At 35.9% G+C, this 19,002-nt stretch overlaps 1 protein-coding gene across 2 annotated transcripts in view; it reads right to left on the minus strand.

Annotated features, from left to right (window-relative positions):
* The window catches only part of NCAM2 (neural cell adhesion molecule 2), a 523,627-nt gene that overhangs the window by 72,001 nt on the left and 432,624 nt on the right, over positions 1-19,002 (minus strand). For both annotated transcript variants that reach the window (XM_043448692.1, XM_043448693.1), the window contains exon 12: positions 6,887-7,060. In XM_043448692.1, the coding sequence (XP_043304627.1) occupies positions 6,887-7,060 (174 nt within the window). The remainder of the gene's footprint in view (positions 1-6,886; positions 7,061-19,002) is intronic.

Here is a 19,002-nt window from a genome sequence, read left to right on the forward strand (position 1 = left end):
AATGATAGTCCATGGTGTTCATCCTCCCTAGGAGGATGGTACTATCAAAGAAGGCATTAGAACCTTTCCAACAAAAGAATCTTGAACCATTTAGTTTATAAAAGTAAAGGTCTATACTCTCTTTAAACTATCAGTATATTTATAAACAATAAGAAATAATACTGTTTATTATAATACATTTTATTAATAAAAATCAGATAATTTTAACAGAGTTAAATATTTTGGGGCATGATTTCAAAAAGTTTAGAGGAACAAAATTTAGATGTCTTCTGAAGGCCCCAATTGTTTAAGTTCACTATCCAAATAATCATGATGCTTAGGCCACAGGGATTGCTCACTGAATTAATAAGAATTTGTAAGCCATATTCCAGTGAAGACTTTATTTACACTGCATACTAACATATCCAGAAGACTGTATGTTTGAGCAGTGAAATGGGTTCTATTTTTTTTAAGTTTCTAGGATCTATGAATCCACCTGTGGATTAAATTCCTATAAAATATTCATGAAATAGTAACTCCCCACAAACATCTTTCCTGTATAAATTAATTCCATTTCTTCATAATCTTTATTTCTGTGATTCATAAAATTATAACCACACAGAAAACTCATTAATTTTACAGAAAAATTTAAAAAAAACTTATTTGTATAAAAACTTTCTCATTAGAGCAGAGACAAAGCTGAGTATGGAATTTTGTATGAATCTGTCTCATCCTGACATACGTGAGGAAGTTTCCAGCAGACAAGGAATTTTACTTAACACTGCTATTTCACGCAATTTTCCTCTTAGCTTAGTTCCTTCTAAACTTTGTTCGACATAGTTTAAATTCATTAAGATTGCAATTATATATAAATTTGTAATTTAGTTTGAGTTCTTTTTATGGGCACAATGGAAACCGTCCAAGATATTCTTGTTTTGAATTTTAACATACAGAAGTCTTTCCACTACATGCAAATTAGAACAGATTTCCTTTCACTTAAAATATGAAATTACTGTGAATTACTTTTTCTTTCTTTCTTTGCAATTCATAAGAGTTTACTGCACTTGCATTTAACATAGACAGATGGTTTTTGCAGTCAGTTTCTCTTTTGCCTTTCACCACTGAAATATAGCCATTTAGAAATGATAGCCACTTTTCTTTAGGCATATTTATGTTGGAAATAGTAGAATCATAAAAAGTATTTCTTGAAGAGAATCTTAAAAAAGTACTAGAGCTTATTAAGTTTTAAAAATCTGCAACAGTTTAGAGCTAACAATAAATAACGATCATTTTAAATAATTTCTAAAATTGAGAAACTGAATAGTATATGTGGAGGGAAATCCAGTTTTGCTCAGGCAATTGCAAGTAATACAGATTCAAAGAAGCATTGGAATAAAAATCATAAAGTGTAATTTGGAATGATGTCAAAATATATTTTAGCTATTGAGAAACTAGAAGTTTATTTAAGAAAAAACAAGCAAACAAACCAAAGAACCCCTTTAGATCCATTTCATCACAAGTGGGAGGCAAAGAAGTTTGCTGAGAAATGGTATATTACAGCATTTCAAACATGAACTAGCTATCATAGATTCATGTCACTGGGTCACATGAATCCTTTACTCAATCATTATGAAAGATATCTGCTAATATATTATAAAAAAGAAAATATATAGCAATATGCATTTCAAGAACATACACACAAAAGAAAAAAACACAAAGATAAGAGGGGAAAAAAGGAAATTCATTTTTAAAGTTAAAATAAACCACTGTGTATACTGTTTGAAAGAAGCAGAGACAGAAAGGGCCTAAAAGTATGCTCACATTATATTCAGGGATATGTTCTGAGGTGCGTTTCCAAAAAAAAAATGTAAAAGGAAATTTTTAAGTAGCAAAAACATATTAATGATTTCTTTATTTTTAATGGTACCACAATATAAGATAGGAAATTACTCATAAATTTAGGAATGTGACAACTTAGATAACATCATAATATGGCAAAATGCATTAGAAGAAATATGTGTAGGGGATTAGTTTTGTTGAATTATGATGTTGATTCTCATTATTCTTATTCTATATTTTAAATAATCACTGGCATTCTTTTAAAATACTAACAAAAGCAGAACAGTTTCATACTCAACAATGACTACGGAAGAAATTTTTATAGGTAATAACATTAATGTTTCCACTAATGATTATTCTTTTTGAGTTTACATTCAGATTGAAAGAGGTCTAATCTGTACATTTTCATTAAAAATTAATTGACAATTTAATAGAATCATGACCTCTTACATTATTATGTATGCTGCAGACATAGCATTATATATACACAATATGTTCCTCAATCCCCAATGAAGAATCCAGAAGCTGTTGAATAAACTGATCACAAGGCTTGAGAAGCCCTGTCTTTGCAAACAACACCAAGTGTTTTTTTCCTCTCACTTTTTAGTATACACATCTAGACAAGGATCACCAAATATCTGAGAAAACTTTCCAGTGTGAATGGCACAGAATAAAACAAATAAAAACAACAACAAAATAAGTCTAGGAAAAAATCAGGGAGCAGAAACAACTTTGACAACAGACTATCATGAAGGATTTAGAAATTTTAAATTGATAGCAAACTAAAAAATATAAATGTTAAAGTGAAAAAAAATATAGTAGGACAGTACTAATCTTCAATCTGCTTCAATTTAAGCTTCTATTCAAAACAGATTGCTGATCTATAGACACAGACTTATATGTTATAAATCCAAACATATACTTCAAAACAATTTTGGAAAATATGCTTATTAAATGCTACTTTTCAAAGAAGAAAGTGGCTTTTTCTACCATATAAATTAATTTTTTTCTTTTGAATTTTAATTAAAACAGATCTTTCACTAATACTAAAACCTGCATAAAAAGCTTTGAATTATATGTAACATGAAGCATGCACATAATCTTAACTGTAATGTTTACAAACTAAATACTTTAATGTTAAAATTGCCATCAATAAATTAAAATATACACAATGAAGTTGCATCCTGCAAAGCCACATTTAAAGTTCAAATGGAAATATGTGATGAAAGGATTGAAAAATCCAACCGGGTATTTATTTCCAAATTATAGTCTATTATATCCCTTGATTAGTGAAAAAGGAAAGAACTTGGAAAAGTAAAAGTTTCAATTCAAAATGAATTTTTATTTAGAAAGTGCTCTTATGTTCAAATAAAAATTATCTCCCTTATTGTCAGTAACAAAGGGAAATTCTACTATAAGTTTAGACCTAAATAAAGCAAAGTGTAAAATAATTTTGGTTTACACTGGAAGGACTTTTGTGTGTGATTCTAGCTGTGATTTTATGTGTGGTTCTAAACATTTCACAAATCAATAGATATAGATTATGCTATTTGAGAGAATTCTTTCCTTCTCTGTTAAGAGCTTGATATTTTAAAATATTAATTTTTCATTTTCAGTTTGAAGACTGAAAATTGAGTAGCTGTTTGCAAGATTATTATTTTCTCTTCATTTGTGCCCAATGAGGTATATATAACACATACAAAATGTTAAATGATATGGTAATAAATATGTCATGTAGCCCTCCCAGTCAAAAAGTCTTACTCCACCTGTAATACATGATTTTCACTCAAAGTTAAATGTTAGGATGACTCACATTCCATATTTGAACAGTTCAGTTTTTGATATCTGATTTGCTCACAATGCTCTATGTTTTGAAAATTAGTTTTGCGTCACATCAATGATTAGGATGATCAGTAAGGGTTTAGTTAAGCCTTGGAGAAGAATATAATAATAGGTCCAGTCTTCAATTGCCCTCTAAACCAGGTGCAGAGAAAGCAAGTGAAACTCACAGAAGATTAATTAATGAGGTATTTAGAATGACAATCCACTAACAGGAAATTTCCTACTGAATTATGTTACAATCAAGAAAGAGCTGCTATTTATGCCTAGGTTATGATATTGGCAATTGGAATCATATACATGAATAGTGTATAATGAACTGTAGATACACAGATAAGTAACTAAACAGACACTAAACTAATGTAAATTAGAAGAATAAAACCACTCTGAGGGCAATAAGATGCAGTAGCTGAAATGTTCGTGACCATATGCATCTACCTTTTTACAGATAAACTAAATCAATCTTCTAAGAAATGCCTCAAAGGCAATGAGTACAATTATGTTCATAAAAATCTCAAACTTTAAGATGAATTAATAGCACAAATTATAAAACAAGTATACAGTAATAGCATTTTTCATTATTCAAAAATATATGAGTTCCTTAAAACATCTTCAAAGTATATAAATACTTTGCTGTGGAAAACAATTGAAAAAATAATGCTAAATAAGATTGCAAATTCTGAGGTTTGTGGATACACATATTCATAACTATACATAGACACACACATTACAGATTTGATTATGTCTCACAATTCAAACTTCAACAAAATTTTGAGCTCTATGAAATGAAATCAGCCTTTTAAATTTTATTTTAAATAGATACATGATAGAGAGGATATTATAGTAAATATGGACATTTCAGCTAAGATGCCTGGGAGTAACTCAGACAGCTGATAGTTAGGGTTTGCCTCAGGTGCAGACACGACTGAGCGACTGTCACTATATATATATATGTGCACACAATATAATGTAAGAAATATGCAGTTCCTTTCTTGCCACTCATTCTGGGGAAGAGATAATTTTAGCTTGAAATCACGTCCAAAGCAGGTGTGACCGTGAGAGGATATTGCAGGTTGGCCAGGGTATAAGAATAATTCTAGGCATTGTTAAAAGGACCTAAACTTGTCTAGTGACAAAAATGTGAGCAAGATTGAAGTGTCCCTTTTAAAGGAAACTATAGCAACTCAACGAAATATGTGTGCTTAAGGCAGAAAGTTTAAGTCTAAACTATCTCATATATTCTAAAAGTCAAATTATTGATGTAAATTTTATAGCAAACATAACCATCATTATGCATTCCACATTTCAAAGTTCTATTAGTATAAAGCATTTGCAATTCTGATCTTTACGTTATTTTATATCTTTACCATATCTATATGAAAATAGTACAGCTCCTTGCTAAAGGAAGAACAAATGCCACACACACATATTCTAGATTGCTAGGATTGGTCCCAGTGGGATTATCCAGTTTGTGGAGGGTCTGGCAATGTAATTATTCTGCCAAGTGCAATTTCTATAATGTCCAGATCTGACATTTCTTGTCTTCATATCTGTGCCAACACAGGTTAATCCAGAATGATTTTATCTGTTCTGTCTCCATTGTCCACTAGGACACTTCACAGGAAGGTTCATGCCTTTTATTAGAAACCTTACATCATACACGTGAGGGTCAAGGCAGAGCCTGAAGAGGGAAACTATGCAACAATACTTTCTTTACTATTTTATACTATCACTGCTATTTTATACTATTTTATTTATCACTATAAATTATACTATTTTATAGTATCACTGCCCACAAGTTATTATTCTATGTCCCAATTGTGCATACGTATATAAGTCGCTCAGTGATGTCTGACTCTGCGACCCCATGAACCGTATCCCGCTAGGCTCATCGGTCCATGGAATTCTCCAGGCAAGAACACTAGAGTGGGTTGCCATTCTATTCTTCAGGGCACCTTGCCCACTGAGGATTGGAACCTGGGTGTCCTGCATTGCAGGAAGATTCTTTACTATCTGAGCCACCAGGGAAGTACTATATCCCAATTAACAGAGCTCAACTCTGTTAATCTGCTATTATTTCCTATTTAGTTTCTTCTCTTAATAGTGGCAGAAATATCACACATTCACATGAGGAAATTCTACATAAGTGGAAAGAAGTGTTGTAAACTGTTTTAACTTCTCAGATTCAGCTAATTCTATTAATCAAAATGTCATGACTCAGTAAAAATCTGAGTTTTTCAAAATAATTTTGAAGTAAATGTTAGCATACGAGGTCAAGTTGTATAGGTGGCTTCATAAATATATATGCAAGACATTTATATTTCACAGTATGACTTTCATGCCTACTTGTGAAAGAAATATTATTAATAAATGAAATTTGATAACTGATAATATTCAGCTTTCAAGTGTAACATGTCTCCAATTTCTTTTCCAACACCCAAATTTTAAATACAAACTTTTTCCCCTTGGAATTAACCTTTAGTGATTTTGCTCAACTCTTTTTTTTTTTTTTTTATTAGTTGGAGGCCAATCACTTCACAACATTTCAGTGGGTTTTGTCATACATTGATATGAATCAGCCATGGATTTACACGTATTCCCCATCCCGATCCCCCCCTCCCACCTCCCTCTCCACCCGATTCCTCTGGGTCTTCCCAGTGCACCAGGCCGGAGCACTTGTCTCATGCATCCCACCTGGGCTGGTGATCTGTTTCACCATAGATAGTATACATGCTGTTCTTTTGAAATATCCCACCCTCACATTCTCCCACAGAGTTCAAAAGTCTGCTCTGTATTTCTGTGTCTCTTTTTCTGTTTTGCATATAGGGTTATCGTTACCACCTTTCTAAATTCCATATATATGTGTTAGTATGCTGTAATGTGCTCAACTCTTATTTTTTAAATCTTAGTTTTGGCCACACCACACAGCTTATGGGATCTTAGTTCCCCAACCAGTGGCTGAACTCCAGGCTATGGCAGTGAAAAAGTGCTGAGTCCTAACCACTGGACCTCCAGAGAACTCCTAAAACTCTTTAAACTTTACTAAAGATGGAAAATTTTCTACTCTTTATTAAAGAATTCTTAAGAGGAACAGGACAGTGGGAATTTCTCCCCATCCTATCTCATTAAAATAAAAATAGGACATTGAAGGGAAAATAAAAAGCTAATCATACAGGTATATTGAAGATCAGCTTGGATTAACCAACATACTTTGAAATCATTGACTCACTTTGAACTCCATGGGAGCGTACTATTTTCCAGGTTTCTGATGCCACTTCTTTGACATCCACTTGATAGTGATTAATAGGCACACCTCCATGGGAGTCCGGCTTGCTGAAAGAAACCTTGGCTGTGGTCTGTGACAGCTCTATAATCTTCACTCCATAGGGACTTGATGGAACATCTACAAAGGAATAAAAACAAAGGAAATATAACCCAGGTAATGTGGATGGCCATTATTAAGACTTACGGTGCTCTGAGAACTAGGAATAAAGGAAAATTGCTGTCTCTATCACTTAATATATTTGAATTACAAAGCTTGCACAAACCACTGAATGATCTCTTCAAATTACAGGAAAGTATACACTAGTTCATGGTTATTACTGTAGAAAATAGTCAATTCAACATCAAATTTCATTGATAATATATTGAAATCTCTTTTCCAACATAAATTTCATTTATTAAGGGAATAGTTTTACTTCTGTCTTTACTATCCAATATAAGCATTTTATTTCCATCCAAGAAAAACAAGTTCATTAAGTGTGTGTGTGTGTGTGTGTGTGTGTGTGTGTGAGAGAGAGAGAGAGAAGGAAGGTACAAGTAAAAGATAAGAAATCTATATTTTATTGAATTGTTAACATAAATAATTATCTTGAGTGAAAATGTGAGATTTGTTTTGTTTATAAAAATTATATTAATAATTGGGTAAATGCTTAGAGAAATTGTCATTATGAAATAAAAACTTTAAACTATCTTTTAAAATTTTCCTTATGAATCATTTAATTAAAATAAAGTTAGATATTTAAGTTTTAATCCTTTAGTTGAGATATTTACATTTTAATCCCTGCAATTAAAGGAAACAGCTACAAAATCTTTTTTCTACACGTTTTTGTGATAATCCTTTACTCATATTACTTCAAACTCAAGAAGATACCCTTGAGAGGATATCCTTGGGTGAAACTTCATTTTATTTACTAGTACACAAAGTCTTGTAAAGAATTATCTGAAAGGCCAAACAGGCAACAGGAGAGTGCAAGAGAGAAAAAAGTCTTGATGAGGAAATCAATGAAAACTTCTGCTCTGAAAACATGAGCAATTAGAGACAGTTAAACATTAAAGGAATTTCTCTCTGTCCCTTCTGACTCTCAGTCTCACTCTTTCTTCAATATCACATTTGAAAAAAATTGTAAAGATTAGAAATATATATAATTTAGGTAAATTATATATAGGTATTTATAAATATACAAATTAAGTATATAGTTCCATCTCGGGAATCAACTTTACAAAAAGAAAATCACTTGATTGAAAATAATGAAGTAAATGTAAATTCTTGTTTCAGTATAATCAAACATTCATTTAAAATTCTCTAATGGCTGTCAAGAGTCAAATGTGCCTTTTTTGCTAGAGTTAAAAGAGAGCACTGTAGATCACATAAAAATATGCCTTACAAATGACACTGGGCAAGAGCCAAGAGGTCAGGTTTATGGTCTTTTGGATATTAATATTGTAAAGAAATGCAACAGTGTACATTTCAGCTCTAATTAGTGACTGCAAATTATTTGGAAATCCTATGAAGTACATTATACTAAAACTCTAAGGTTCAGAAATAAATGTGCAGAATATTGATGCATCCCAAAGTCACACAACTATGAAAATATTACCTGGAAATAGATATTTTAAATTATCTGAATAATTTATTTAAGCTGTCATATATAAACATTATTATAATTTTGGGGGCTTCCCTGGTGGCTTAGACGGTAAAGCAAAGTTTCTTTAATTGCTAGGTTATAACCAAAGGTTCTTTTCATCTATAGATTTGAGCTAAAGTTTGCAGAAAAGGGAAAACACACACACATTGATTGTTCCACATAAGACTGACCCCATGTTGAGTGACTCTGTAACATCAATTAGGACTAAATTGGGCATCACAGCAATAACATTTAGTTTGAGGACACATTTCAAAAGAAAAGGTTTTAAGTACTAGTGGAGGCTGGAAGAGCTTTCCAGGTGGTTCAGAGGTAAAGAATCTGCCTGCCAATGCAGGGGATGTAGGTTTGATCCCAGGGTCAGGAAGATCCCCTGGAGTAGGAAATGGTAATCTGCTCTAGTATTCTTGCCTGGACAATCCCATGGACAGAGGAGGCTGGTGGGATACCGCCCAGGGGTCGCAGAGTTGGACTTGAGTGAGAGGCTGAGCACGCATGCAGAGAGAGAGAGAGAAGTGATTCTTCTGGGCTCCCTCCTTTGACCCTATGGTATGTACACAGTTTGGGGTTCTTACCCTAAGTACAGAAGTATGCACCATTTGCTAAGCTGTACACTCTGACATGGTACGGAAACTGCGTCTTTAATCCATCACAAAAGTATAGGTGAGTGGGTATTTTTTTCTATCTATTCTCAGACCTCTTAACTCGGTTTTCATTTATATTTATTTTTTGTTGGCCTCTTCTTTCTGTTACCTGACTAAAAAGAAAAGTGTGCTTGTAATTTGCAGCTCTAAAATCTTCCATCCTGATTTTATATGTCCAACCACCCACTGACTACTAAATTATGAATTTCTTGAGGAAAGGGAAAAAAAAATTTTATATATACAATTTTTACATGCAAGCATATATACATATATATATACACAAGACGTACTGTTGAAAAAAGTGATGGGCTATACTCAGGCCTCAGGAAATATATGATAAATTTTCATATTTGAAATATATGAAACAATTTTCACATATGAAATATATGATACAATTTTCAGCAATTAAAAATATGATACAGAGGTACAGACTTTGGCCAAGTGAATAGTGCCTGACATCGAAACTAACATCTCTAATTCTTCTCTCCACTTTCTCAATTGTTTTATAATCACATTCATTCTTGATCCTACCTCTGATATACACATCAGCATTTGTCACAAAGTTATTTTTATTTTTCTTGCATTTTAATTCTTAAGATGAGAAAATTCTGGGATATGGTGAAGGACAGGGAAGCCTAGCATGCTACAGTCCTTGATGTCGCAAAGAGTCAGATATCACTAAGCGACTGAACAACAAAATCTTTTCATTCCTGCTTGCACTGTGAACTCCAAAGCCCATGCCCCATATGCTTCTTCCTGCAATGCCATTAGTGGCTCTCAGCTTCCTCTTCTATTGGACAGCCCACCAAGTTTGAATCCATATGGCATGGAAATACAAAATCAATCTTTCTAAAGCACCACTCTGATCACGTCACTTTCCTGAGGAGATATTCAAGAGCTTCCTCCTCTTTACAACCTCAAACTTAGACTTTTCCGTCTGGCTTTCAAGATCCTGAAATATCTAACCTCACTGGGTGTATTCAAGCAGAAGATCACATTTTAAAAGATGATCAAACACAACCCAGTGTTTCAAATGGGGCTTGTGGATGTTGAATTTCATCTACAATGCTCCCATCATTGTTAGCATACCTTTGTAAATTACTTCTTAGATCCTTCCATCTCAATAACTAATGAATTCCACCTATCACTGAATGAATAAAAAGGATAATTGTACAAACACTTTATTTACATTTACTTTTCCTTTTCATCTCCACTAGTACCAACATAGGATTGGCCTGGATATACATCATCAGAATCTGTAAATCCAACGTCTGGTCTTTTGTCAGATGCAGTCTTGGGCATGTCTGTTAATCTTTTCCAAAGTCAGTATTTTTCTCCCCAAAATGAAGATTAGAATAATGTCCATGCTAGGGATGTTACTTGCATTAAGTAATGAAAAACATGTACACCAGAACCTGAAATATATTAACACTAAGCACTTAGTAAATATTAGTCATCATAGTTTTGCTCTCCTTCCCCGAAAACCCATTCTTACTATCACTTTATTTTGTATCCATTGACATCTTTCAATATTCAGTCAAGTGGTAGGTAAAAGATACAACACTGAGATTCAGGTAGAAATATTTGCTGTGTATAATCGCAAAGAGTTGGTGTCACTGTCCAGGAGTCACAGAGGAATAGTCTGTGAAGTTACTGTATGATTCTAGGCAAATGAAACTTATTTGGTATCAGTTTTCTTTTAAGTAATGTGTTAATAATAACAGCATTAAAGTTGCTGTTGTGATGGTAACTTAATGGGGATATATAACACAGGGTATTGACAAATATCATTCCACTTACCCTTTCTTTAAAACAGCCCTCAGTGTCTAAATAACATTGATACAAATTTTGATATTTAACCATATGTCTAAAGTCACAGTTTGATCAAAGTATAAAGGAGAAAACAAAAAGTCTTTCTTGGTAACCATTTTTACGTTATAACAGGTAAAGGAATAATAAGAGGAGTTGTTTCTCTGACTTTAATTCTGATAAAACAAAACAATACAATTAAACAATGAGGGAGTCATTTCCTAGATAAGTTGAAAAGAAGTCCAGGGGTCCCCAAGGAGAGAGGGGTCTGGAATTCTCAAGGAGGAAGAAAGGACAAACTTTTTTTGTCCTACATTCCTTAGGATTATATAACAATAATGTATCCTGCTTGAGGACAGTCTCTGGAAAAAACCTTCTGGCTAATCCTGTTATCTTAAAATGTTAATTATGGGAGTAGGTCTAGTGAGGTCTTTACAACCTCTAGACATCCTTTATAACTCCATTGCTAACACTAGCAAGGGGGTACTCTTTCTGCCTCCTTCTGATGTCTATGTCAGAACCTTTTTCTATCTCCTTTATACTTTAATAAAACTCTATTGCACAAAAGCTCTGAATGATCAACCCTTGTCTCTGGCCCCGAATTGAATTCTTTTCCTCTGGAGGCCAAGAATCCCGGCGTCTTTTCGTGGTTCAGCAACAACCTTTCATCTTGGGGGCTCATCTGGGATTCTTCAGGACAAGGTAACGATGCTTGGAGCTCTAGTTCTTTGTTCTCCTAGTGAACACATTTTCCGCTGTACTTTACTAACTCTACAGTGAGCTTGTGTGAATGAATGACTCACCCCGCGCAAAGCAAGTGAGGAGCCTTGCTCTATGGTTCCGCGATGACCTCATGAGGCTTATGTCAGGGGTTTATACCAACCTGCCAATGCCAAGAGGCACCCAATGTCTCCTTCGGGAACCGATCAGAAATGGGCAAAGTGTGTGGACCAAACTCTCCTTTCTCGGTCAAACTTTTTGGTCTCTTTGACCATTTCATAACTCCTTGGGAATTAGAAGTACTAACCTAATTTGTCAGATCATAGACTTTCAAGGGGCTTGTGATCTATGCTGTTGCTATGTACTATGACTTAGGTCCCAAATTGGATTGGTAGTCAGGAAGCGCCTAGCCTCGCTAGGAATTGAAAGTTCGGAAGTTAGATGGAGCTCTAGCTACAAGAGCATCTCTGAGGTTATACATACTCAGATTGGAACTGCAATGTGGTTTTTCCCTGTGGTAATGCTGGCTCTTAGTGGACCAGAGAAGGCTCTTATACTGGTGTGGTGACATTTGGAAGGAACATTTCAGTTTTATGTTTGTACCGGTCTTATTGTGATCAGGAATATACTCAAGGTCATGCACAGGCACTCAGGTGACAAATGTTTCCCCCAGCGGTCTTAGCTTGGGAGGCATTCTGGAAGGTTACTTTGATTGCATCCTGGGTGGCATCAGAGGCAAGCAAGGTTTTAATGGTGAGGAGCTGGATGTCAGTCAGACCATTAGGTCTACCCCTGGTGCATCTCCATCCCGTCTTGGTGATAGAACCAGGAGGGATAAGTGCCTACATCGGTAAGGGACAGACTAAGTCCAAACAGGAAAGAAAAGCTTTGGTGTAAAGTTTGTCTACATCCCCCATCTATAGCAGGGAGAGACGCCTCCAGTAGAAAGATGGCTCTGGTTGCTTTTTTTCTCTCTTACAGATGGGAGCTAACAATTCTAGCCTCATTCCTTTGAACTGTATCCTGAAAAACTGGTATAGGTTTGATCTCCAGAGCTTAAAGAAGACACACTTTGTCTTCCTATGTGATACTGCATGGCCGCAGTACCCACTGGAGGATGGTGAACAGTGGCCAGTTGGAGGGTCCCTTAAGTATAACACTGTTTTATAATTATATCACTTCTGTAGAAAACTAGGGAACGGTGACTTTAAAAGATAGATTTCTCACTCATTCGGCTCCAGATATCCACCGTAAGCTATTAAAATGGGCATATGGACCAAATCAGTCTTTAGATAATCTCTTACAACTGGCTCAGCCAGTCTATTATCATAGGGAATATGAGGAAAAGAAAGAAAGGCAGAAAAAGACAAAGGAACGGGTTGAAGCCCTCACAATGGCTGTAAGAACCGTTCTTAAACCGCCTGAGAAAAATGCCCAGAGGGACCCAGTTGAAAAGGAAAGGGCTTGCTATTACTGTGGAAAGGAGGGGCACCTCAAGCAGGATTGTCCTCAGGCATCTAAGCCGCCCCTGCTCCATGTCCGGTCTGCAAAGGACCACGCTGGAGGAGAGACTGCCCCCAGAGGTGTAGGTTTCAGGGGTTAGACTCTCAAGACAATCAGGACTGAAGGTGCCTGGGGGGTCCCCACACAAGCCTCCATCCTAATTACACCTGAGGAACCCCGGGTATTAATAACTGTGGGGGGAGGCAAACCATCGATTTCCTTTTAGACACTGGGGCAACTTACTCTGTGCTTACTGAAGCCCCTGGCCCACTTTCTTCCCAATTTGCTTCCGTAATAGGACCGTCTGGACGAACCAAAAGGTATCACTTCAGTTCTTCTGTAAGTTGTGACTGGGATTCAGTGCTATTTTCACACGAGTTTCTGATTGTGTCAGAGTCTCCCTCACCCCTTTTAGGGAGGGATATACTGAGCAAAGCCCATGCCTCTGCTTTCATGAATATGGAGCCTTCCCTTTCTCTCCCTTTAATTGAACAAAATGTAAATCCCAGAGTATGGGCTGATGGAAAATCTGTGGGTCGAGCACAAAATGCTATTCCTGTAGTCATCAAGCTCAAAGACCCACACTTATTTCCACATAAGAAGCTGTATCCACTGAAACCTGAGGTTAAGGAAGGGTTAAAACCCATCATTGAGAATTTAAAGGAGCAGAGACTATTAATCCCGGCTTCTCATGGTTCAGCAACAACCTTTCAATAGAAAGGAACTAGTACATAAAGTTAGAGTATAAACAACCTGATGAATAAGGAAGAGAGGGTGATAAGTAGATATATATGTGTATATATATATATACACATAGATATTCAGAAACAAATTCAAAACAATACATCAAATATTATGTTCCCCTGTCTAACAACAAAAAAGCATTCTAAAGTGAAGATACTCCCTATAAAGCAGACTCTTGAAGCACATGCCCAAAGATATTCATGTGGAAGAATAGAGAGTTGAAGAATATAATGTACTTGCAAAGGATATTTTGGATAAGTAAATTTTTAAAAAACATTTTAAACTTGATGATGAATCATGAGATTAAAAAACAGTATTTCTTCAGGAGTCAGGATAAGGTAGGGGCTTATAGAAATCATCATATTCGTTCACTCAAATTGTACCCTATCACTTCTGGATTCATGGAAGTCCAACCTCTGATTTTTCCAAGGCCAAACCCTTCATCTCAGAATGATATTACTTTTACTTTTCTGCAGAACCCTGTGTCAGCAGGGAGCTCTTCTCTTTCTTTTATTTTTCTTTGGACTTTCAGTCCCTCTTTCTTCTCTGTCTTATTACAATGAATTAAAAAGATCTCCCAAATGACAAACTTTCTGCAGTTGTACTCTCTTCTCAGACAACCAGCTCTTCTTTAGTTTCCCTATCACACAACTTAGCTGTTTCGAGCTAAGTTGTTTCCCAACATCTTTACTTCTGAAACTTTGGTTCCCTGGATTGCTGGGAAGATGGCAATTAAGATACAGTGGTTCAGATTCATTGACTCAGCTCCTTCCCCACCAGTGAGGGTGTCGTATCGCTTAACTTAGATCAAACAGAATAATTTGGTATTTGTCAATCTCGTAAGATTTTTAAAATATTTTTCTAAATATTCTAAATATTTGTAATCAATTTTTCTAAAATGGTGTTTGAATCCTTACCTCAAATACTTTCTGATGATACCCCTGCTCCATTTCTGTCACTATGCCTCTTTACCAAAAGAAATGGAAGGCTAAAACCTTTATTCCCCAGGCTCACTTTGTGCTATGGTTGTGATCAGCATAAAGGCTCTTAGGATGAAAGGCACATCTTAGTGGTTTAACATGCTGGACGGGTGTGAGTCCCATTCCTATTCTTCTGAGGAGGTGCACGTTGACAAGAGGACATAAAGATGTGGATAACAGAAGTACCTGAACTCCTTACTCCACAGTCCATTCACTTTCTGGTGCCAGGGGCTGTGAAATCAGCAGAAGGGTAGCTTGATGGCAGAGTTTCCTGACCTCTGGTGAGTAGCTGCAGACTTGACTTTGGACCTCACTTGAGGTACATTATGACCTTGAAGTCAGAAGACAGGTGGCTATCTCATGCTTTCCCTCTCCCCTGCTTCTCAAATAATTTTATAACCACTCATTTCTCCATGTTAAAGTGGCCACATTATTTATAATAAATTTTATATATTTTTCCTATTTCAGTTGTGAGCTTAATCTAACATTATAGCCAATCTGTAGCACATCTGAAACTGCAAATTCCTCATTTCATTACCCATCTGGTTTGCTCTGAATGCCAAATCAAATCATTATTCTATTGATCTTTTAACATCATTTGATCACACATGTTTAAAATTTTCTCCTCACAGGTAGTGACACTAACCTTCTGAATAATTGTTTTCAATTTTATTTGTTCATTTACTTTTATAACTATCAGTTAAACTACAGCCTGGCGGGCTGCAGTCCATGGGGTTGCAAAGAGTGAACACGACAGAGCGGCAAAGCACATACATACGGCTATGACTCATAAGCAAATAAAATGAAGCATTTTGAACATTCAATAATTTATACATTCAATAATTCATCTAAATCTACTATAAGCCAGGTGATTTTTGAAGACAAAAGTTTTCCTTATAGTATAGGAAAAAAGAGAAAGATGTAGATTTTTCAGGTTCAGTTCAGTTCGGTTCAGTCGCTCAGTTGTGTCCGACTCTTTGCGACCCCGTGAATCCCAGCACGCCAGGCCTCCCTGTCCATCACCAACTCCCACAGATTACTCAAACTCATGTCTATCGAATCGGTGATGCCATCCAGCCATCTCATCCTCTGTTGGCCCCTTCTCCTCCTGCCCCCAATCCCTCCCAGCATCAGGGTCTTTTCCAATGAGTCAACTCTTCGCATGAGGTGGCCAAAGTATTGGAGTTTCAGCTTCAACATCAGTCCTTCCAGTGAACACCCAGGACTGATCTCCTTTAGGATGGACTGGTTAGATATCCCAAAACTGATTATGTAAGAGAAACTTAGTTTTATATTTAGTTGAAGAAAGTGTGGTTTCCAATGAACTGATTTCAACCTGCTTTTACATTTTATGAACAAGGGTCTCGATAAAATGTAGTCAGGGTACAAGGGCAAGTAGATTGACTATAATTACATATCAACATATCAACAGAATTCTGTTCAATTGATCCAACTTAACCTGTATGAAGGTCTCTATTCTTAAAAATGACTTGCATAGGCTTAACCATGACATAGGTGAAAATAGAAATGACTGCTTCATGATATTTGTGAATTAAATCAAGCTTGGAAAGAGAGCAAAAATATTGGATTTGACAGGATCTCAGTAGGTTAAAAGGATGAGCTCAAATGGACAAGATGAACTTTAATAGGGGTAAGTACAGAGTCCTGAACTGAGGTTAAAACAAATCAGTTATGAAGCATAGCATGGGAGACTTCACTAAATAGCAGCTTGTATGAAAAAAAGATGTAGGAAAAAGACTTGAAGGAAAAAAGTGGCAAATCAAATTGAAATTTGTGAATCATTTAATAAAATACAATGTCCATAATACACAAGATCGTTATCCCATTATCAGATACTACTGTGCATTCATCATCTATGATGTCCTAGAATTAGCCAGTTTTAAAAAGAGACCTAGTTACTCTCAATGTCTGAATCTTTGTGACCCCAAGGACTGCAGCTAGCATGCTTCCCTGTCCTTCACTATTTCCTGGAGTTTGCTCAAATTCATGGTCATTGAGTCAGTGACTCTATATAATTATCTCATCTTCTGCTACCATTTCCACCATTTGCCTTCAATCTTCCCCTAGCTCAGCTGGTGAAGAATCTGCCTGCAATGCGGGAGACCTGGGTTCTATCCCTGGGTTGGGAAGATCCCCTGGAGAAGGAAAAGGCTACCAACTCCAGTATTCTGTCTGGAGAATTCCCTGGACTATATAGTCCATGGGGTCGCAAAGAGTCAGACACAACTGAGTGACTTTCACACACACACTTTCCCAGCCTCAGGGTCTTTTTCCAATGAGCCCAGTCTTCACATTATGTGGCCAAAGTATTGCAGCTTTAGCTTCAACATCAGTCCTTACAATGAATACTTTGGGTTGATTTCCTTTAGGAGTGACTGGTTTGATCTCCTTGCTGTCCAAGGGATTCTCAAGAGTTTCTCCAGCACCACAATTCAAAAGTATCAAATTTTTGGTGCTCAGCCTTCTTTAGGGTCCAACTCTCACATCTGTACTTGACTACTGGAAAAACCATAGCTTTGACTACACTCTTAGTGAGGAATGATACTTAAAAACTAAGATCTGGCTGCCAAGCGTGCTCTTTTGTTATTGGGATGTTGTAGCTCTCAAGTTCTCTCAGTGTGTAGAATTATCTTAAAAATTATTTTCTAAATCACAGTCCTGGCCAAAGGGCTCCCTGGAGAAGCGGTTGAACACAAACACACACCCATCCACTTCTTTCTCTACCCAGCTATGTACATGAGACCAGAGTACCCCCAAGACCCAATCATTAGCTCTGGATCATTCTAATTTTTGCATTTACTGATCTCTTCCCCAAAGGCGAGATAATTCTATTGGTTTTATTAGCCATGCTATATTAGCCATGCTAACCCTACAAACTTGGCAGAAATTAATTATTCATCACTGCCCCCATTTCTTTATAGAAAACCCTCCTTACTCTGATCAGCTTCCCATTCTCTTCTCAGGGTTGCTGTCTCTGCTTAAAACAGGCACACCCTTTACTGAGCCTGAGCTTCAACCCCTCACACTGAACAAATGAAAACCGTTTAACTCCATTCACTACATTCAATGTCAAACATCATATGCTGGGTTGCCGTGCCCTACCCCATCCGCACAAAAATGCCCACTTTGCTCAGATGTGAAAAATGAAAGTGAAAGTGTTAGTCACTCAGCCGTGTTCGACTCTTTGCGACCCCATGGACTGTTAGCCCATCAGGCTCCTCTGCCCATGGAACTCTCCAGGCAAGAATACTGCAGGGGATTGCCTCCATTTCTTTCCAGGGGATGTTTCCAACCCAAGGATTGAACCTGGGTCTCCTGCATTGTAGGCAAATTGTTTACCATCTGAGCCACCAGGGAAGCCAGATGTTAGGATGTAATTATTCAGGAGGGAAAAAAAAGGAAGGAAGAAAGGAAGGAGGGAAGGGAAGAATACAGAATATATTTTTGAAATTAAAAATATAGCTTTTTCTTTTCTCACTGTATATGTAAAATTTATCATTCTTTAGGAGCAAAGTAATATGTTACAGGGTAAAATATGGTAAGTCAAATGATCTTGACCTTTTACTAGGTCACATAGGGCAATGAAATATTAAACTGTGGTATTAACAAATATTTTGAAATATTTCAATTTCTATATAATGTTTCTCATATTTTATTTAAAATCAAATTATACATTCAGTGTTTGAATTCTGTAGGAAAGACTAAATGTTATAAGTACTAAATAAAGGAGTCTCATCAAAGGAATTATATTTATTAATGTTGATATTTAGATGTATGTTTCCTACCCAAGACACAGTGTCCAATTCATTTTTATATGTTCATAACAATTTCTGTTGAATGAAACTTTTTCTGAAACAAAGTTTTAGCCTGTATTCATCACAAACTTTTGGAATATGAGGACAATTGGAGCATTTGTTATAGTTCCAATGACATAATAACTCATCATGAATACACATTTTCTAATTTTATCATGTTAGTTGCTCAGTCATGTTTGACTCA

The sequence above is a fragment of the Cervus canadensis genome, chromosome 27 (assembly GCF_019320065.1).
Source record: "Cervus canadensis isolate Bull #8, Minnesota chromosome 27, ASM1932006v1, whole genome shotgun sequence".
Lineage (NCBI taxonomy): Eukaryota > Metazoa > Chordata > Mammalia > Artiodactyla > Cervidae > Cervus > Cervus canadensis.